This window comes from Ptychodera flava, chromosome 3, assembly GCF_041260155.1.
Source record: "Ptychodera flava strain L36383 chromosome 3, AS_Pfla_20210202, whole genome shotgun sequence".
NCBI classification, from domain to species: Eukaryota; Metazoa; Hemichordata; class Enteropneusta; family Ptychoderidae; genus Ptychodera; species Ptychodera flava.
Genome location: NC_091930.1, coordinates 42,689,459 through 42,708,415, shown reverse-complemented (window position 1 = coordinate 42,708,415; position 18,957 = coordinate 42,689,459). Strand labels below are relative to the sequence as shown.

Genomic DNA, 18,957 nt, shown 5'->3' with positions numbered 1-18,957 from the left:
CACTTGCAACAACAGTGGGGGCAAACATGTTAAATATCTTGACAATTGTCACTTATTATCAATAATATTACTTGACAGTTACACTTATGTGTACCTCTTAGCCAGGTGCAAATAAACGAACTTTGAGAGAAAGCCATTCTGGCTATTTATCTATGTCAACGTTACCCAAAGCCGTCTCACACTCATTTCATTTTTCTCTTTTCTTGTCTCCAATGAGCAGCAGCTGACCAAACATGTGATCTTTCACTATCCGGGGAATCTGGGAGTTTCCACTCGCCAGGGTACCCTGAAGATTACGGTACAAACACTGATTGTTCTTATTCCATATCGAATGAGGATAATAATAAAGTCATAAAGGTAAGTGTATTCACTTGTGTCTGAGCGATAGGGAAATCCCTTCTGGTCATGTGACTGGTTAGACTGTCAACAGTTTCTTGAGCCTTTTTTCTGTTTTGGTATAGTCTCTGGCACATACGGGGGAGCGGGTCGGGAATACCGAAGGCATGACCGCCAGTGCTGAAAGCACGACGGACTGTTATGAGCGGCTGCGCTCTCGATCGCGGACATCAACAGGGGAAACTGTGTTGTAACCTAACGCAGCAGAAATGATTGATAGGTGAAGCGGATCTTAGGTCAACTGGTCATGCTGGAAACAACACCAATGCAACATGGCGAGAGCGAAGCAGCTTGATTATAGAGAAGCCTTAGAGAAACGTTTATATTCAGGCTGCAAAGACTTTCAGATACAATTATTTTTATTGACGTTTATGTTACTGGAAAAGATGTCTTTGTATGACGGCTCTATTTCGGGCCAAGACAACTGACGTCGAAGTCAGACAGGAATTATTGTCTCTTGAATAAGCTGCGCGAGCTTGCGTTTTATTAGTGTGAAAGAAGTGGAGGGGTCCGTCAAACGAAATCAGAGGAAATGTTCAAGTTTTATACTGAATTAAACGGATAAAGTTGTGGATTCAGTGCGCGTCTAATAACAACAACTGCTATCAAACTCAAGACAGGTCGACACTTACACTTATGAAGTCTTTGCAAATGTTTCTCTCGGCCTCTGCCCTGTTCAAAACGTCATGTCCCATGGATAGCTGCAAGCCATCCATTTAAGCGATAACAGTCGGTTTTGCCAGACATTGGTCTTCCACTGTTACTGCAGAGACGAAAATGACAGAATCGTCTGTTGATAGTCCAGTTCTTGTAGTAATAATATGAGGGCAACAGTAGTGCAGTTGTTTTTAAGGACCTTTTTAAAAAAAAAATGTTAACACGTTTTATTTGCATTGCTGTTGATGTGCGTCAACGATTGGTTGAGGGGTCATGAGATCGTGTCCTTTTCAAAACATGTACACGACCAGGCGTCTTGTTGATGACAGTTTGTTAGCAACTAAATTTTCAAACCTATTCTATTTTTATGAGTATATTTAGACGCCTCTTTCGCCTACCTCTCAGTGGCCCTCGATCGCATCGTGAGAAACACATCGTTAACCCGGCCTGTGAATTCACACATGAGGGTCTATCGAGTCGAACGTACATTATGAATTTGCACTGCGTCTACTACTCGACCTAGTTTGTTATGGAGTGGGGCTGGGAAAGTCGGTATATACATAGCACTAGATGGGGACCAGAAGCCCATTTTTCTGAATACATCTAATTTACTATCCTTATCTCGCTTAATAAACAGTCCCATTTGTATTATGGCATCACAGATACTGATGGTATCATGTCCCGGAAGTTCTCCAGAAGGATAAACATGCATTTTGTTAGTGGTATAGTTTCTGATTCGTTACATGTTGCTCCTATCTTCTTGCCTGTCCTATTTATGCATGCATCAGCCATGAAAAGAAATTTAACTGGACTACTGTTATAAAGATTACTGCAGACAATGGCTTTTGTAGACATAGTAACACTCTCCCGGCACATAACCCGTCGACCTATTCCTCATAATATGATTGCAGAAATGACGATATTACAAACATGCACAAACGTTATCGATGTTAGAAATCCAACCGTCGCAGATATATAAAGGAAACGGCACAGCGACAGCTCCATCTTGCTGCGAACTAATGCGTATTTATGTCTGTATTTTCAGCTCACCTTTCAAACTTTTCTAGTAGAGGGGTCATCAGATGACTGTCAAAATGACTATTTGGAAGTTTATAATGGGGATGACGCAAATCACCCTCTGATTGGGAGGTTCTGCGGGGACGAGCTGCCAAACACAATCTATTCTTCGGGACCGAATCTCTTTGTTATTTTTCATAGTGATCATTATCAGTCTAAGAAGGGATTCAATGTAACATACACAGCTATTGATTACAGATATCCAAGGGCGTTTTCAGGTAGGAATCAGTATATTCTTGACATTGTAGTATACATGCAATGTATTGCTCGATGTCACTCAAACCTCTATGGTAGATTTGAAGGTCTATTTCTACACCACAGGTAGACAGACTGCCAGACACAAATATGTCTGTCAGACAGACAGACAGACAGACAGACAGACACATACCCACATAGACACAATATACAGACACACAAAGATATAGATAGATAGATAGTGCACAAACATATATAATCAAGTACTGAGAATGTTCATTACTCAAGTTTAAGGCGCCAAAGTGACCTTTGAATTGATTTTCTCTCAAGTTTCAAAGTTAGAGTAACATCTCCTCTTGTTGACAAGTGGCGGCTACTTTAGAATTTCTCTTACTTGCAATTGCCAGCTGTTTTTTGCCGGCATTTTTAATACCATTGTACAGAGCACCCTTTGGGAAATACTCCTCCGCCTTATTCACAATCATTTCACCGAAGTATTTAAAAGACAATAGGAATTCAAAACAAAACCTTGCAAGGAAGGAGATGAATCACTAAAAATTCCCTGCATCGTTAAATTTCACCATGAACAGAGTAAAATTCACAGGGAGACCAATGCATGCAATATCGGGATAAGTCCTACCTAGAACTAACGGGCTGCCTTGAAATGAAAAAGTTGTGAGGACTTAGTTATGAGTGATATCACAATATACCCGGTACATACAACCTTTAAAAGTCGTTGTTGTCATTATCATTATTTATTTAAGAGACCTATGTGATCTTACGCTTTACAAGTTTATATATCAGCACATTCTGTGTAATGTTTCTACATCAAGTAATGGTTCAGAATCGTCTTAGTATGTTTCTGATCTCTATTCCAAATATAAACGTTTCTATTCGGCGCAAAGAGCTCTGCAAACAAGTCAAAGCTAAGGAGAACCTATACTTAATTTATGCTAGGTCACCGAAATGTTAAGTCAGCGGTCACATACGTCCCGTCAAATATTTGTTTCTAAAATTTCCTACTGATCTACAACTAAAGGTCGCACATTCGAACATAGATATCACATGTATTTGTGTACTGAAATTGAAAGACAACTAGAAATACCCATCTGAAGATCGCCAGCAAGCATAGAACGTGACTACGGTTTTCAATATTTTTTCAATCTGATTCTAATTTGAAACCTGTGTAATACTACTCCTCTAACGTACTCTCGATCATTTTAACTTGTAATAATGTAATCAGTCTGCAGGGATTTGACCGCTAGTTCAGCATACGGATATATTCAATCTCACGCGGACTACCCAAGCCCAAATTACCCAATTGAGTCGGTGTGTGTTATCACAATTCAGACTACTGGAACCTTTACCGGTATTTGCCTCCAAATCATAAACGTCAACATAGAACAGAGACGCTCTTCAGATGGACGTAAGTGCTGCATTAGGTATTTGTTGAAGACACTTTCGAGTGTGATCCGACTGTTCACGGCTAACCGTGTTTTTTTAAGTTGCGATTTATATTCACGAGCCGCAATAAAACCCAATTGCTGATTTGCTATCTTGTTAATCAAGAATATCGATACATAAGTCATAACGTTAACTGTCTTTGCAAGTACATTTCCCATCCTATTTTACACGCAGGTATGTGGCTGTCGACATTTTTCGTAATTTGTTGACATTGCTTCCTTGCTACCAATGTGCGTTATCCTCAAACACTTTGATTGATACATGCTCTTTATGAATACCACACACCTTTCTCTCTTGGCATCGATGGACAACCTTTCGAAAGAACGGGTGGTGTCTAATTGGGATTGTATCCCTTCCACCCACATTAATTGAATTGTGTCCTATGATCGCTTGGCAGAATGCCTGCGAACGGACGAACACATAGTGATCAAAGACAGCGCCCTGGGAAACGAGATCGGAGTTATCTGTGACATGGATACACAACTTGAAGACTTGTGCTCGTCAGACACTGGAAGTATGGTCATCCAATTTTTCACGGAAAGAAAGAGAGTCCATCATGCATCCGGGTTTTTGTTCCGCTATGTACAGTACTCAAGACCCTGTGAGTCATATCAGTGAAATATAATGTATCATTTGATGCAATACTAACTCAGATCGGAGTTAGCTATTGCAATGAACAAATCTTAAAATTTATAATGTTTACCTTTACATAATGCCTCTGTGACTTACTTGAAGAGCGAACATTTTCAAAAAGCAATCATGATAGCAACCAACAGTACTCTTAACATGGACAAATGTAATGTTCTAACCTTGCTTAATCGCGGATATAGTACCATCATTTTTATGTCTCGAACAATCGTGCCGCTCTCTTTGCCCTATCAAATATCATAGTAAATGATATTTATTGCACCTTACAATGGGGAAGTCTGGGCAATGACATTTTTCTGCCCGGTCAAAATGTCGCCACTTGTTCAAATGAAATTGGCAGTAACTTGCTCTCTATAAATTCATCAAATTGATTTCAATTTGCTATTACCACAGCTACGCCAAGCGAGTGTCCCTCTGATCAAAACCTGTTCCTTTGTGGAAATGGAAAATGCATATCATCATTTGTTCAATGTGATGGTAATAACGACTGCGATGACAATACTGACGAGCAAAACTGTGGTAGGTTTTTCCTGCTTTATTTCCTTTCTTTGATTTTTTCCTGGTTGTTCTTCTTCGCTACAGTTAAACTAGCTCTCTTAGTTTTGTGTGTGTATATATATATATATATATATATATATATATATATATATATATATATATATATATATATATACTGATTTTTTCCTGATTGTTCTTCTTCGCTACAGTTAAACTAGCTATCTTTGTTTTGTATACATATATATATAATATATATATATATATATATATATATATATATATATATATATATATATTATATACACACACACACATAGTGTCATTTCATAATGTGCGTATGATTGTACGCAAGTGGTTTTATTTGCGCAAGATGTATCAAAATGCGTACATTACTATGAAGTACCGAGGAATCGGTATATGAAGTGAATTGGCTGGTCTTTTCTGTAGAACTTGGGTGGGATTGTCTTTCATTGCATATGCCGGGGGGCTTCAATATAAACGTCACTGGGCTAACCCATCCTGTCATAGTAAAGACATTTTCCATGCCGTGATGCAGGACTCTTCTATATTCATTGGGCTTCCTAATTACTTCTTGTTGAAAGAAAATACTTTCTGGCTACGGACGTAGTGTATTCTAAGGTTCAACAAAAAGCAGAAGATGGTGAAAGTCCTGCGGGACCTCACGAATGCCACCCGACAGAGTCTAAATCGTCACTCGTAGACACAATCCAAATAACATGAAACGTAATAACCATGAATCGTATTGTGTTACCAACAACGTAGACTCGATGGACTTGTGAATTTTTTGCCTCTGTAGAGTCATTGTTTTCATAGACTGGACTGATTGACATAACGCTTTGTTATTATGATATACAATGTTGCATGAATAGTTGCGGTCCCCTAAAGTCTAAAAGTTGCAACATCATGATAAATGTCACTTGCAAGCAGATCCATGATTTTGTCTTGCATTGAACCTCGTTCAGGCCAGGTAGTGCGGGCCAAGTACATCTGCGGTTTTTGGGCGGCATTTCTCAATGCGTATAAATTTTCCAAGACCTGATTTTTTTGCGTATTTTAGAACAATTTTTCGTAAAGTATGCTGGATTTTGCGTTTACGGACATACTATAATAACACAAAATATTTAAACTACAAGGTAATAATATAGTTTTACACTGAGTCTCTCATTTATAAATTTAGGTAAAAATCCTTTCATTTCTATTTGAAGATTGCCCAATGCAAGAAACTTAAGTAACAGATAATGTTAGCATCGGGCACTGCAATTATATATATATATATATATATATATATATATATATATATATATATATATATATATATATATATATATATATATATATATATATATATATATATATATAAGATATATATATATATATATATATATATATATATATATATATATATATATTATATATATATAATATATATATATATATATATATAATGTGTTGGCCTTTTAGTAGTTAAAATTATTTTTTTTCTTTTGTTTCAAAGGAAAGTGCACGCCGAGAAGTTGTATAAACAATGCTTCTTGCATCGAACAAGTTAAGGGATACACTTGCGAGTGTGCCAGTGGTTTCCATGGGCCACACTGCGAATATGGTAAGGTGTGATTGTATAGTTAACATCGGAATTTGGCGTTTACTGGTATTGTCATGGCCTGGCATGACACGGCCTGGTACCACACGTTATTCCTCAGGTGTGTCGCATGATGTCTCAACGTGACAGTGTGCCCAGCTGGCAAAAAGTACTGCAAATGAATATAGGTTAGAAGAATGTACCAATTATGAAGTCAGCAAGTATTTGTATCAAGAAATAGCGTTTAATTAGAATACAATGTGTAATTGTTTTTGGTAGAGGTAGATTAAGTAAGTGAGTTGACATAAATTGTAATAAATAAGTAATGCAATTCATTCAGAAAAGAGGTGATTATCAGAGATCTTAAGTTATAACTAAGGGTGGGTTTTCATATTGTTAATAAATCTATCAAATCTTATTTCTACCAACGTGTTCTTCTTCAATTACCGGGATTCTCCACCAGTTTTAAAACAGTTTCTACCTTCACTGTTTGTTTTACTAGGGAAGAGCCTTAAGCTGCCTGTTGCGAACAGCAGTCGTAAACGTCGATAGAATTAAGATTGATAGCCTTATTTACAGTACGGTAATTCAGTCTGAATTATAAGTTAAGCACTCTGATAATCGTCTCTCTAAATGAATTTCATTTCTCATGTATTAAAATTTAAGTTTACTCTCTTGCGTATTCTACATTTAATCTTAAAGTAGTGCACATTGTTTTCTAATGACACACCATCTCGTGATACAACGCATTGCTGACTCTTCATAATTTGTTGATTCTGCAAACTTATATTAATTGCCAGTACTTTTATCGTCATGTGGGCACATTGTCAAGTTGAAGCATCATGAACCACACCTAAGGCATAACATGTCGTACCAGGCCGTGTCTAGACTGACAGATCCTTCGCTCGAGGACGCTCTCCACGCTCCCTTCCTCTTACGACTGGCGCGGTCTTTTATATGCGGTGGGGATATGAGAGAGTTTGGTCACGCCTTCAGCTGCTGCCGGTCCCTAATACATGTGAAGTTAATGCAGCCTGCTATTGATTATTTTTTTAAAACTAAGTCCCCTCTCTGCATAATAAGTGTGCTACAGTGTCAATCAATAACGATTTCAGCCACCAGTCTGTCAGCACCATTTATATAACATTGTAGTTATAAAACATGCACACAAGGTAGGACCTCTCAAGGGCCTGCCTTTACTTCGCGTACAACACAATTATAAGTGCTCTAAATACTTTCTCGCTGCCTCCGTTAACAAGCAAGGTAGATTTAAAGAACGTAAAATCACGATCGTTGCTTGGCAGAGTTCTTGCGTCACTGTGGAAATCAGATTGCTGGTAATTACAACATTTTGTTTGCCTTTAGTTGACATTACAGGAAATAGCCGGAGTCATATATTAATTTTTGATCATGCACGTAGCTTACTGACATAGACCTCAGAACTGCCAAAACATTTGTTGACGAAATCTGATTGGTCGCAACAAAATTGTGTTGCCGGTCAGGAATGTTACAGACCGCGTCCAGACTTACAGGGTATATAGAGAGCGCCCTTGAGCGGCAGATCTTTCAGTTAAGGCCGTGTCGTGCCGAGCCCTGACGTACAGGGCCGTGACAGTACAAGGGGCGGCAAATGAACCGCAGTTAAGACATTGGTGACAAAATCTGAAATGCTTATACTACCTTACAGTGTTTTAGCATACTGTGCTATTGCTATGCATAATTAAAATTCTATATCAGTAATGTGCTGTCAAATGATATATATTGTATGTACTCGTTAATATGGAATCCTTTTACACTTTGCTAATTGGTATGATAATGATACGTCGAATATGTAGTTCTTGGTTGTCAAGACAAGGAGTGAATGAGTGAGTTTTTGTGTAAAATACTTTTAATTAGGGATAGAGAAACGTCAAATTCCATAAGGAAATTATGAACCTATTTTCACCGCTTGCACGATTGGTTTACTGAATTATGCATTTGTGTCTTCAGCCGCAAGAAATCACATTACATAAAAGATTGGTTCTCATAAGACATAATTGTTACTTGCAGAAATCGCAAAAACCGATGAGTGTTCGTCACAGCCTTGCCAAAATGGCGGAACATGTATAGACGGCACCGGAACGTTTACGTGTACTTGCGTGAAAGGATTTGAGGGGGAAAACTGTGAACACATAGGTAAGCATTTTTGTCGAGAGCCTGTGACTGGATTTGTTTGTGTGTTTGTTTGTGTTATTTTGGTTTTTATTGATACTTCCAAGCCACATTTATAGGTCTATACCGCAGTCAATATAATGTACTTTATTTATTTTCAGACACGTGTGACGAGGATTATATTCTTGTTAGATACATGGTAATTTTGTCACCAAATCACCCCCAAGAATATAATACCTACACATACTGTAGCTATAACATCACGGCACAGAAGAACAAACTGATCGAGGTGAGTTTCATTTTGTCCTCTGAGTTCAAAATGACTGTGACTGCTAACACAAACCTTAAAGTTTAAAGCTTTCGCCGACGAAATATATCATTCCTATTCTGTAAGTCAAGTTTTCATTCCAAGTCTCTTTCGCCTAGATCACCAATTCACGGTCACCAATTCTCTTTTATGCAATACCATATGTTGCGAACAACCCCTGTCCTTGGTGAATCTTTTTTCTTTGTAATTGTATTTGTTCAGTCCATTTTAGTGAAATTCGGCACGTTTTGCCAGCCAAATTGTAATTTCACGTAGTGACCCAAAATATCATAACGACGTTTTCTATTTCTAACGAAGCCATATTGAAGGGCAGGTGATAGCCTAGTTAAATCTGTTATGTTAATATATTAGTTATCAACACGATATTTAAGTTTTGATGACCTATCAGCCAATAGCCTTATAAGTACAGTTTTCTTGTTTAAATGTTTGTTTTTAGGTTTCTTTCATCGAGCTTGACGTAGAAAGCTCCATCGGTTGTGGAAAGGACAGAGTGGCTATATACGATGGTGCCAACATACACAGTCCTTTACTCGGAGTCTTCTGTGGGACTCAAAGTCCAAATCGCCTAACGACCAGTAGCAACAAAGTCTTTATCCTATTCTTGTCGGATGGGACTGTCACGGCAGGGGGCTTCGAAATAAAGGTGGTCTCCATTGCTGACGAGGGGTTACCTATCTCGACAAGAACTGACTACACTCGTGAGTTAATGCCCATAAAATTTGATTAATATCGTACAGGTTTATGTGGCCGCCCGGGCAGTAATTATCGAGACGCTGAATGGAAATACGCCACAATAGAATTTTAATTAGTTTTTCATATTAGATTTATTAAAATATTATTTTCATTCTTTATCATAAAAACCTTTGCCAATTTCAACAGCCATATGCAATATGTCCATTGGTGTTGTAAGTTGCTTCTTTCCTTCCTTCCATACAGTTGTAGAAGATAATGCAGTAAAGGCGCCAGGCGGTCTCATACAGCTGCGCAGGGAAGATGCTGACAAAAGTTCTGGTTCTCACAAACTTTTATTGACAAGTCAACAGAATATTCTTCTGAAATTCCTAAATGTAACCCTCTCGGCAGCACTCGATCCAGGTACTTTTTAATTTGCCTCTCGTTCTGCTGTTTGGAAGTACAACTTGCTCTAAGTTATGAGAAGATTGACTGTAATATTTTTATACTCAAGTGTGCTTATTCAAAACTATTTTCCCCTTCAAGAGTTGATCGGTGTTTATATTGGATTGGCAATATCATGTTATATACTCTTCATCAAATACACAGATCCGGCATGCAACATTGATGTAAACACTGGGAGAGATGGAGCAGATATATCGGACATTAATAGTATCAACGATATCAGCGTCACCGATGCCAATGAATGCTGTGAGTTATGCAGGGAACAGCAGAGTATTTGTAAGTCGTTCGCTTACGACAAGGTATACCAGCACTGTTGGTTGAAAAATGAAACACCGCGACCAACAGCATCAGACCAATTTGACTCAGGTATATTATTGGGTTATTATGTCGCCATTCATTTTCTTTTTTGCCATCATCTGTTTGGACATATACCTTCTTGTCACTTCCCTATATGTATTTGAAATGAGCATATAAACTTATTTGAATCGATAAAAAATTAAACTTATATCGGTCATATCGTTAATGAAAAAGTAAACGTTTTTATATTTCAGTAGACCATCATGAGAGTTACAGTTCTTTCCATAAATACAGTCAAGCGATATAATAAATTGTTGGTCATTCAGGCATTACTACACGCTACATTCTTTCTGTATATCCATTTTCATTTTTCACAGTGTCATTATGGTTTTGAACACAGACGTTCTGGGGATTTTCTAATATATTCATTTTTGTTTAAATGAGTAAGAGAGTCAAAAAAGTAGCAAATAGGGTGTTCATTGAAAACCGAACACCGAAAAAAGTTAAAAATATTATCCTATTTGAATTGATGTAAAGAGCGACCTTGTAACATCAAATAGCATAAACAAGTACGATAATTAGCATTCATTTATTTCAGTTTATCATTATAAGAGCTACTGTCCTTTGTGTAAACATAACCATGTGGTATTATGTTTGTCATTCAGGCATCATCACACGCTGTGATGACAAACTTGAACGTATACACGTATACGAGAATAACATTCATGTTGGGATAGTTTGCAACGAAGACCCTGGGACAACTTTTAATATACACGGCAATGTGACATTGGAGGCGTTTCTGACCAATGAACCCATGGAAGGTCAGAGGAACGTACTGGTCGTCTATTCGCTTTACACTGATGTAGGTGAGTTCCTTTAAGTGAGTCAGATTTAATACCATTTCTCGGAATCGTCAAAATACCAACTAGCTCAAATAGGTATTTCAAATGTGATCCACCGTAAGTATTACATAGGAAAATCAAAATTACCCTCGGAAAAATAATTATCTATAGTTCTTTATTGATCACTCTATCATCATGTATGTACAACAATGGGAAACATCATTAATGGAAGGAAATACAGATAAATCTTTTTTATATGTATTGATAAGTTAATTAAATGCTGGATTCAAAGATATTTTTTTGTAATTACTGGGCCTACATATTACCATTCTACCCAAAAACATCCAATACCTATATAGCCTGATCTTACCCATTTCGACACTATAAAGGCAACAAATTTTGTACCCTGATAACCTAAAGTCCAATAAAGCGTGAACAATAAAAAGGTACACTCCGTACATTTTACGAGAACAAACTGCCGAGTGTTCCCCTGTACGCGAGACGGGTGGATAGTAATGTCTACAAAGTTGTTTTTCCGTTTTTCTTTATCAGATGCCCATGGCAAGTGCAATGACCCAGATGACTTCCTGTGCAACAATGGTCGATGCATAGCTGCTTATCTTACAAAAGACTCTTTTGATCACTGTGGCGATGGATCTGATATTGTACATACAACTACAAATGACATAGGTAAGAAAGAAATAGTAGTCGGACAAATAGGTGCCCAGAGATAGACGTCCTCGTAAACATATCTTTATGTAGATTTTGACAACTATTGATACGATTTATCATGGGGGAAGCTCTACATACCATTTCAACTTTAATTTGATTGATCATTATCACATGTTTGTTTGAGTTAAGGCATCTGTCCATCTAGTACATTCGCTAATTTGTTCCTTTATAACCAAATGGTAATTCAATTGTAACACTGAAGAAATGCAATGATATTATCAACCTCGTGTTGCTGTCGAAAAAATGACAGCTCCTTTTCATATTAAGTGTGATTTTTGTAAAAACGATTGAGCAGAGGTTAGAATGAAGCAGTGGCGTCGACTGTTGTTAACTTTAAAATTACCACCAGTAATCTGGGGGGAGGGGGAACAAACGAATCAATAGTACAAGGAAAATGAAACCTGCATATCAAACTTCAAGAATGAATTTTACTCAGAGAAAAATTCATATTGCTATTTTCCTTATGCTAATGATTTCCAGGATGAATTACTGTCCCAAGGCAAATAGCAATTGACAAGTGCTTCGAAACTACAGAAAGCATATCCTTAAATACTCTTAACGGTGGGTGAAACCTGTGGCATTATTTGTACTGGCAATTTAGGAGCTTTTTCACAATCAGACAGTCTAAATCTCTTGGAAAATCTCCATTTTTGCACGTGATATATCATCTTTTTTATACCACAGACGCAACGACGGCGGGATTTGACAACAGCAGCGATACAGTTTACTTATCAGCTGGTGAGTCGCCATTCCTTGATGACAATTATTACTTGGTCGCGATATTTTACATAGATCATAAGAAATGGATGTGCAAACTTCAACTTCATATTCCATTGCGTCACCCACAGTTTGTGGTTTATTAATGATTAATAATACTTCTTCATCGTTTGATTTATTCTTAATAAGATCATTCAATATCCGTAAAATTTAGTAAGAAATGTCGTGATGGTCATTTTAACATTTTCCTTGTAAGTTTGAATAAAGGTTAAATTACCGAAATGCCATAACTATAAATAAATTATCCAGCTAGATCATCTCTATTCAAGCATGAGACTATGCTTTGATGTTATTGATGTGTGAAATACTGCCGTAATGAGGTCCTAGGCGAGAGAAGAACGTAATAATTATGAATCATAAATACGTCTGACATTGCCTTACAGAAAAAATAAGAAAAAATCAGTGTCCCTGGCTTAAAATTGCCATTAACGTTTTAAACATATTGCCTTAACATAGAGACAACATTGTCAAAAATTCTTGCCTAAATAATTTAAACTACACACAACAACATTAATATCTTAGATATTAAAGGTCTTTAAGATCTTTCTTGTTGATATTGCCCCTCTTTATAGCACAACGATTGTATATTGCGTTAGGAGTTGCAGTCCCACTGGTAGCATTCGGTCTGGCCGTGACTTCATATGTGAGTAGTATGGACTAAATTGTAAGTAGTTTGACTCCAATACAAATCACAAATACATGCGCCTATGACGTAGATGAAAGCAACTAACAGAGGAACTAACTTTCCCTAGCGGTGCAAAGGTGCGTTAACTTTCATAGACAAACGTTGAATATTCAAGCACACATCAATCTTTCTTGTGAAATCTAACTTTCGATAACATCTAGCTATCAATGTTTAACAGATTAATGTATCTCTCTAATACCCAGTAGGCGCTCTTGAATTGATTCATCGTATAAAGGTATTTTGGGAGATATTGAGGACAGTCATGTTCTTGTTAGAGCTTGTATATTCTCTTTATTATCTCATTATTGTGCGTAATGAGTTCCTACGCAAAATGCATGGCGTGTGCACACACTGCCTTTAGGGTATTGACTTAATTGCGACTACATAGGAGTTTTAATAATTAGCGATATATTTTGATTTAAGCGATTATGTTTAATCGCATGTTGTTCTAATTTTCCAGGGAAATTGTTTATTTAAATGTCTTTACTGAAAATGTGCACCTAAACAGCCGCCGCGTACGACTAATAACGTATAATTTTCAGTGCCTTTGCAGACACATTGATAAGGTACCTGTCGGTTTGACTGGAATCCTTCAATACCATCGCATGTTCAGACTTAAACCTATCAAATACAGAAGCAGTGAAAGGGAGCAGTCTATTACTGAAACCCAAGGTCATGGTTTTGAAGATGAACATCCTGTGAACTCGTTGGTACCAATGTCTTTACATTCTAAACAAAGACAAAAAACAATGTCTGTCTGATGTATTGTTACTTTGTATATCAGCAAAGTAGGCATATTGTTTAGTGGACTTAGACCAATGTCCATATAAAATACATTTTATATTTATAGGGTATACATATATCAGCTTATTCGTCATTCGAGAGGGTGTAGTTCATAAGGGGATATTTCAGAGTGGCATGGCTACCGGTCTTGCAAACTTATAAGAGTTAAAGTAGGCGAGGCCTTGTCTCTCCACATTCATACGTTTTCTGTTCGTCGTGTGGGGTTTTTATTGGGCTTGTGGATAAGTATGGTGCTTCTTTCAGGCAGATGATCACTGACGGCATCAGTTGCATCAGTCCATGTATTATGAACACATCATATATTGACTGCAAGATTTGTATATGGCGGGTGCTATACATTGGGCAGGGTGAGCTTATCCTTCCGAAACACCTGATATCACTTATTGAAATTCTTCTTTCACGACTTTGGCTATGATGATGATCTTGATGCATTGCAATGGGCCTTAATTATTAGTTCTCGAGGCCAAGAAAAATAATTTTTCTCATCCTTTAGTGTGTCAGCCTGGCCTACCCGTGCATATACTTGAATTATATTGCTAGGTGATATAATACATAATGTACAACAATTGTTATGCAAAACCTACTGCGATGGTAAATTTTTTATTTAACTTTTTTCATTTTAATATGTATTATGCATTATCTAATATTGTATTTAGGAAATGTGCTTGTATGTTAATAATTTACCTAAAGACTGGAGTGAAGGTCACCAATGACCTCTATATCTATAATTTACATATCAGTATCATTTACTTTAAAGAATAATCACTTTCCGATAGTCCTGTATTTTTACTCTTGACCCTTTACGTCAATATACACCATGTAGGCTTGAAGATTTGACGAATGACGTTTCATGATATTTTCCTTTCACTGCAACAACTGAGTTGAATTGTGATATGTGTTTGCATTTGTTATCTTCGTCTTCGACAGGCTGACTGAGAGACTGATTTCAAACGCCTTGTTACGGTACCTCAGTGCAAAATTAAGGCACATATTTTTATTTTTTTTATTTTTGTCAAATGGCTAACACCCAGATAAGTTCCCTTTTCTTCTCTTTTTTCCGATAAAATTATCAACTCTAAACATTATGAATAAAATATATGCGTGCAAATTGCAGATCATATTTTCGTTGTTATGCACCGTTGATAACGGCCGTACATTTAGTCTTCCATAACAAAGAAGATGATAAATACAGCAAAGTAAATTTTAGATATTTTACTTCTTAAAGTATGAGAGAGTAAAACCTGTTTGTATTCAGTCTTTACTTATACGGATTTACACATGATAATTTCCTATAATAATATGAAAACAGCTTTTTCAGTACTATTTCTTTGTACTTTTTTAGATTCTAAGGATTTCAATATTTTAACTATTAATGTTTTTTGATTATGAAATTATAACCAAATACATTTTTATAAATACCATCTTATATTTTATCATAAAACATTTACAACGGGTGCAGATGTTATTCACCCTTGATAACAGCCATACATTCAGCATTTCATAGCAATGCAGATGACAAATCCAACAAACTAAAATTTAGGTGTTTTACTTCTTAAAATTTGTAAGAATAAAACCTGTTTCTGTTTGTATTTACTTCTGATAATTTACATTTGATTATTTCCTATTACAATTTGAAAACAGAAAACAGCTGGACTGTTTTTTGTATTTTTTTTTTTTTTTTTTTTGTATTTTTTGTTTATTTTTGTTCCTAAGGATTTCAATAGTGTAGCTATTAATGTTAATGCATTATGATATTATAACCAAATACCTGTTTGAAAAAGATATGCAATTGTGTATCTTGCAATCCATTGCCATTTACTAATTTTAGGAATGAGAATTGGTTGTCAGTGTATTTGTTGAATTGCCAGTATGACATGCGGAGTCCATGTGATAATTGACATGATGCACTACACAGGGCCTTAATTGTAAATCGCAAAGGCCAAAAGAAGATGGTTTGATTTTATTTCTGTTCGTCTAGTGTGTCGATTTTGACTACCTATGGAAGCTCTGAAATGGCTTTCATGAACGCCATCTCATATTTTATCATATAATATGGTGAAGTTTTGAGGTGTTACAAATATTATAGCAATTAATATTCGAAAACAGAGGTGAAGTCAACGTTAATTTTACTTCTCTTTGTTTCAAACAAATTACTACTATGTATTAATTAATATTGTATTCTGGGAATTTACTTGTATGCATATATACCAATAGACTTGAGTTAAGTTCTTCAATGACCTCTTTATCTGTATTTTACACATTGGTAACATCTAATTCTTAGGGTAATCACTTTTCAATAGTGCTGTACTTGCACTCCTGACCCTATTCGTCAATATACACAGTGACTTGAAGATTTGACGAACGATGTTTCATTATATTTCCACTTATTGCAACAACCGAGTTAAATTATACTATGTGTTTGAATTTGGCACTATTGCCTTTGTATTTGGCATTGTTGTCTTTGGAAGGCTGAGTGACAGACTGATTTTAAGGACCTAACAGTACACCAGTGCACAATTAAGGAGCATATTTTTTATTTTTGTCAAATGGCTTACACCCAGATAAGTTTCCTGGTCTTTCCTTTTTTGCTGATAATATTATCAATTCTAAACATTATGAACAAAATTTATTAATGACACACCTAAATAATACATTTACTACGCTAGTAGCTAATGGTTTAATAACGCAAAAAAAAACAACGAGCAGAATTTACCTACGTGAAAATTACAAATTATATTTTTGTTGTTATACACATGTGATATCAGCCGTACATTAAGTCTTCCATAACTAAGCAGATGATAAATACAGCAAAGTAAATTTTAGGTGTTAAAGTATGAAAGAGTTAAACCTGATTGTATTCGGTCTTTACTTAATATACGGATTTACATTTGATAATTTCCTATTACAATATGAAACTAGCTGTTACAGTACTAAATGTTTGTACTTATATGTTTGTCTGTAGTACTTTTTTTAGTTTCCAATTATTTCAATATGTTAAATATTAATGTTCATGGAGTATGATATTAAAACCAAATACCTATTTGAAATAGATACTGTTTAAATTGCGATCCATTGCCATATAATAATTTAGGAACGAGATGTGGTCGTCAGTGTATTTGTTGAAATGACAATGTGGCATGTGGGAGTCCATGTGATAATGGATGTGATACATCATTTCAACTTTTCCTCATACAGAAACAGAACAGGTTGACCAGTCTCATCTCTCTTAATCATACTGTTCTCAATGTTTATCTCGTCAATATATCTATCTCGCGCAATTAGCACCTTTCCTCAGGTTCCTCAACTTGGTTGGTCAAAATTGGCTGTTCTGGCCATCTTGACCACCCATTGAAACGGTTGGGTAGGTGACTTGGAAAGCAACATTGTAATCAAAAGTCTCATTAGTAGTTTAGCGAAACAAAGGAAACCTGACACATTAGACTTTTTAAGTGGGCGCAAAAGTTGAGGCCCAGGGTGACTGTAAAATAATCGCAATCATACCAATCCATAATCAAATAACACTAGGTCAGAATTTGTAAGACAATAGTTGTAAACATAGACACAAAACAGCCCAACTTCTGGACAAAGGGTGCAGTTAAGAAAATAGTTTCACTTATAGATGACTGTTACAGTATCTTGTCGGGATACAGACTTAAGTGTTGCAAATTTGCCAGGACCAAAGACTGCAGGCGCAATAAAAGAAGGACCTCAGCTACTACTCTGGCTTCTACACGCGCGCTAGTCATGATAGAGGGACCGTGTCGTAACTGTCTTACAAAGAGTAATCTGAAATCACTGCTCACGTGTAGGGGTTGTCAACCTGATGTAAAAGCCATGCCCTATATTTGCGCCAAATCGGCCATAACCAGCGCGTATAAATCTGTATGTTGAAAAGTTGTCATGATTGCATAGGGCCTTAATTGTTAAACGAAAAGGCCAAAATAGCATTGTGTGGGGATTATCTCGTCGGTTAGTGTTTCAATTTTGACTACCCGTGACAGTTTTACAAAGGCTTTTCATAAGTACCATCTTATATTTTATCATATATTATATACAAATGGTGAAGTCTTGTGGTATAAAAAATTGTTATAGCAATTCCTATTCAAAAAGGAAGATGAACATCAACTTTCATTTCACTTGTCTTTGTTCCATATTAATGTGTACTATGTATTAATGAATATTGTATTCAGGGAATTCGCTTCTATGTATGTATACCAATAGACTGGAGTTATGTTCTTCAATGACCTCGATTTGTATTGGTTAACTTCAATGTAAAGGGTCATTCCTTACTTATATTCCTATATTTACATTCGCGAAAATAAAAGATGTGTAAAATTAAAGATTTTATACTAAAAAATGTTTTTGATATTATGTTTCATTACAACAACTATTTAATAATATGTGTTTGTATTTGTCTTTGTGTCTTCGTCTCCTACAGGCTCAGTGAGAGGCTAATTTAAGCGCTATTGTAAAATGGCTTACGTCGCGCATATTTTCCATATTTTCCATATTTTCCATATTTGCCAACACTCAGTTTGCATACTTAAAAGCTGCTTAACCGTCTGGTTATGAATTCGCAGCGTCACTGTGAAGGCATCGGCTATTGTTCTGAAATGGGTCAACGCAGGGTCATGGTGTGACGTGCGTTATCACAGGTTGAACCCGCTGC

General features: G+C 36.3%; 1 protein-coding gene across 1 annotated transcript; it reads left to right on the top strand.

The window, feature by feature from the left end:
• Window positions 1–219: 219 nt before the first annotated feature.
• Window positions 220–14,167, top strand: LOC139130076 (uncharacterized). Its single transcript, XM_070695797.1, has 16 exons — window positions 220–357; window positions 2,099–2,348; window positions 3,569–3,751; window positions 4,187–4,390; window positions 4,831–4,956; window positions 6,452–6,559; window positions 8,585–8,710; window positions 8,848–8,975; window positions 9,451–9,712; window positions 9,951–10,109; window positions 10,296–10,517; window positions 11,114–11,314; window positions 11,843–11,980; window positions 12,707–12,760; window positions 13,372–13,463; window positions 14,027–14,167. Exons 4-15 carry the CDS (start codon window positions 4,261–4,263, stop codon window positions 13,458–13,460), a joined length of 1,743 nt encoding a protein of 580 aa, XP_070551898.1. The 5' UTR covers window positions 220–357; window positions 2,099–2,348; window positions 3,569–3,751; window positions 4,187–4,260; the 3' UTR covers window positions 13,461–13,463; window positions 14,027–14,167.
• The last annotated feature ends 4,790 nt before the right edge of the window (window positions 14,168–18,957 follow it).

Bases quoted from the DNA above. Each gene is read 5' to 3' on its own strand.
- LOC139130076 (XM_070695797.1), top strand. From the start codon at position 4,261: ATGGATACACAACTTGAAGACTTGTGCTCGTCAGACACTGGAAGTATG. The intron at 9,713-9,950 runs GTGAGTTAATGC...CCTTCCATACAG, and splicing joins GACAAGAACTGACTACACTC to TTGTAGAAGATAATGCAGTA. The intron at 12,761-13,371 runs GTGAGTCGCCAT...CCCTCTTTATAG, and splicing joins TACAGTTTACTTATCAGCTG to CACAACGATTGTATATTGCG.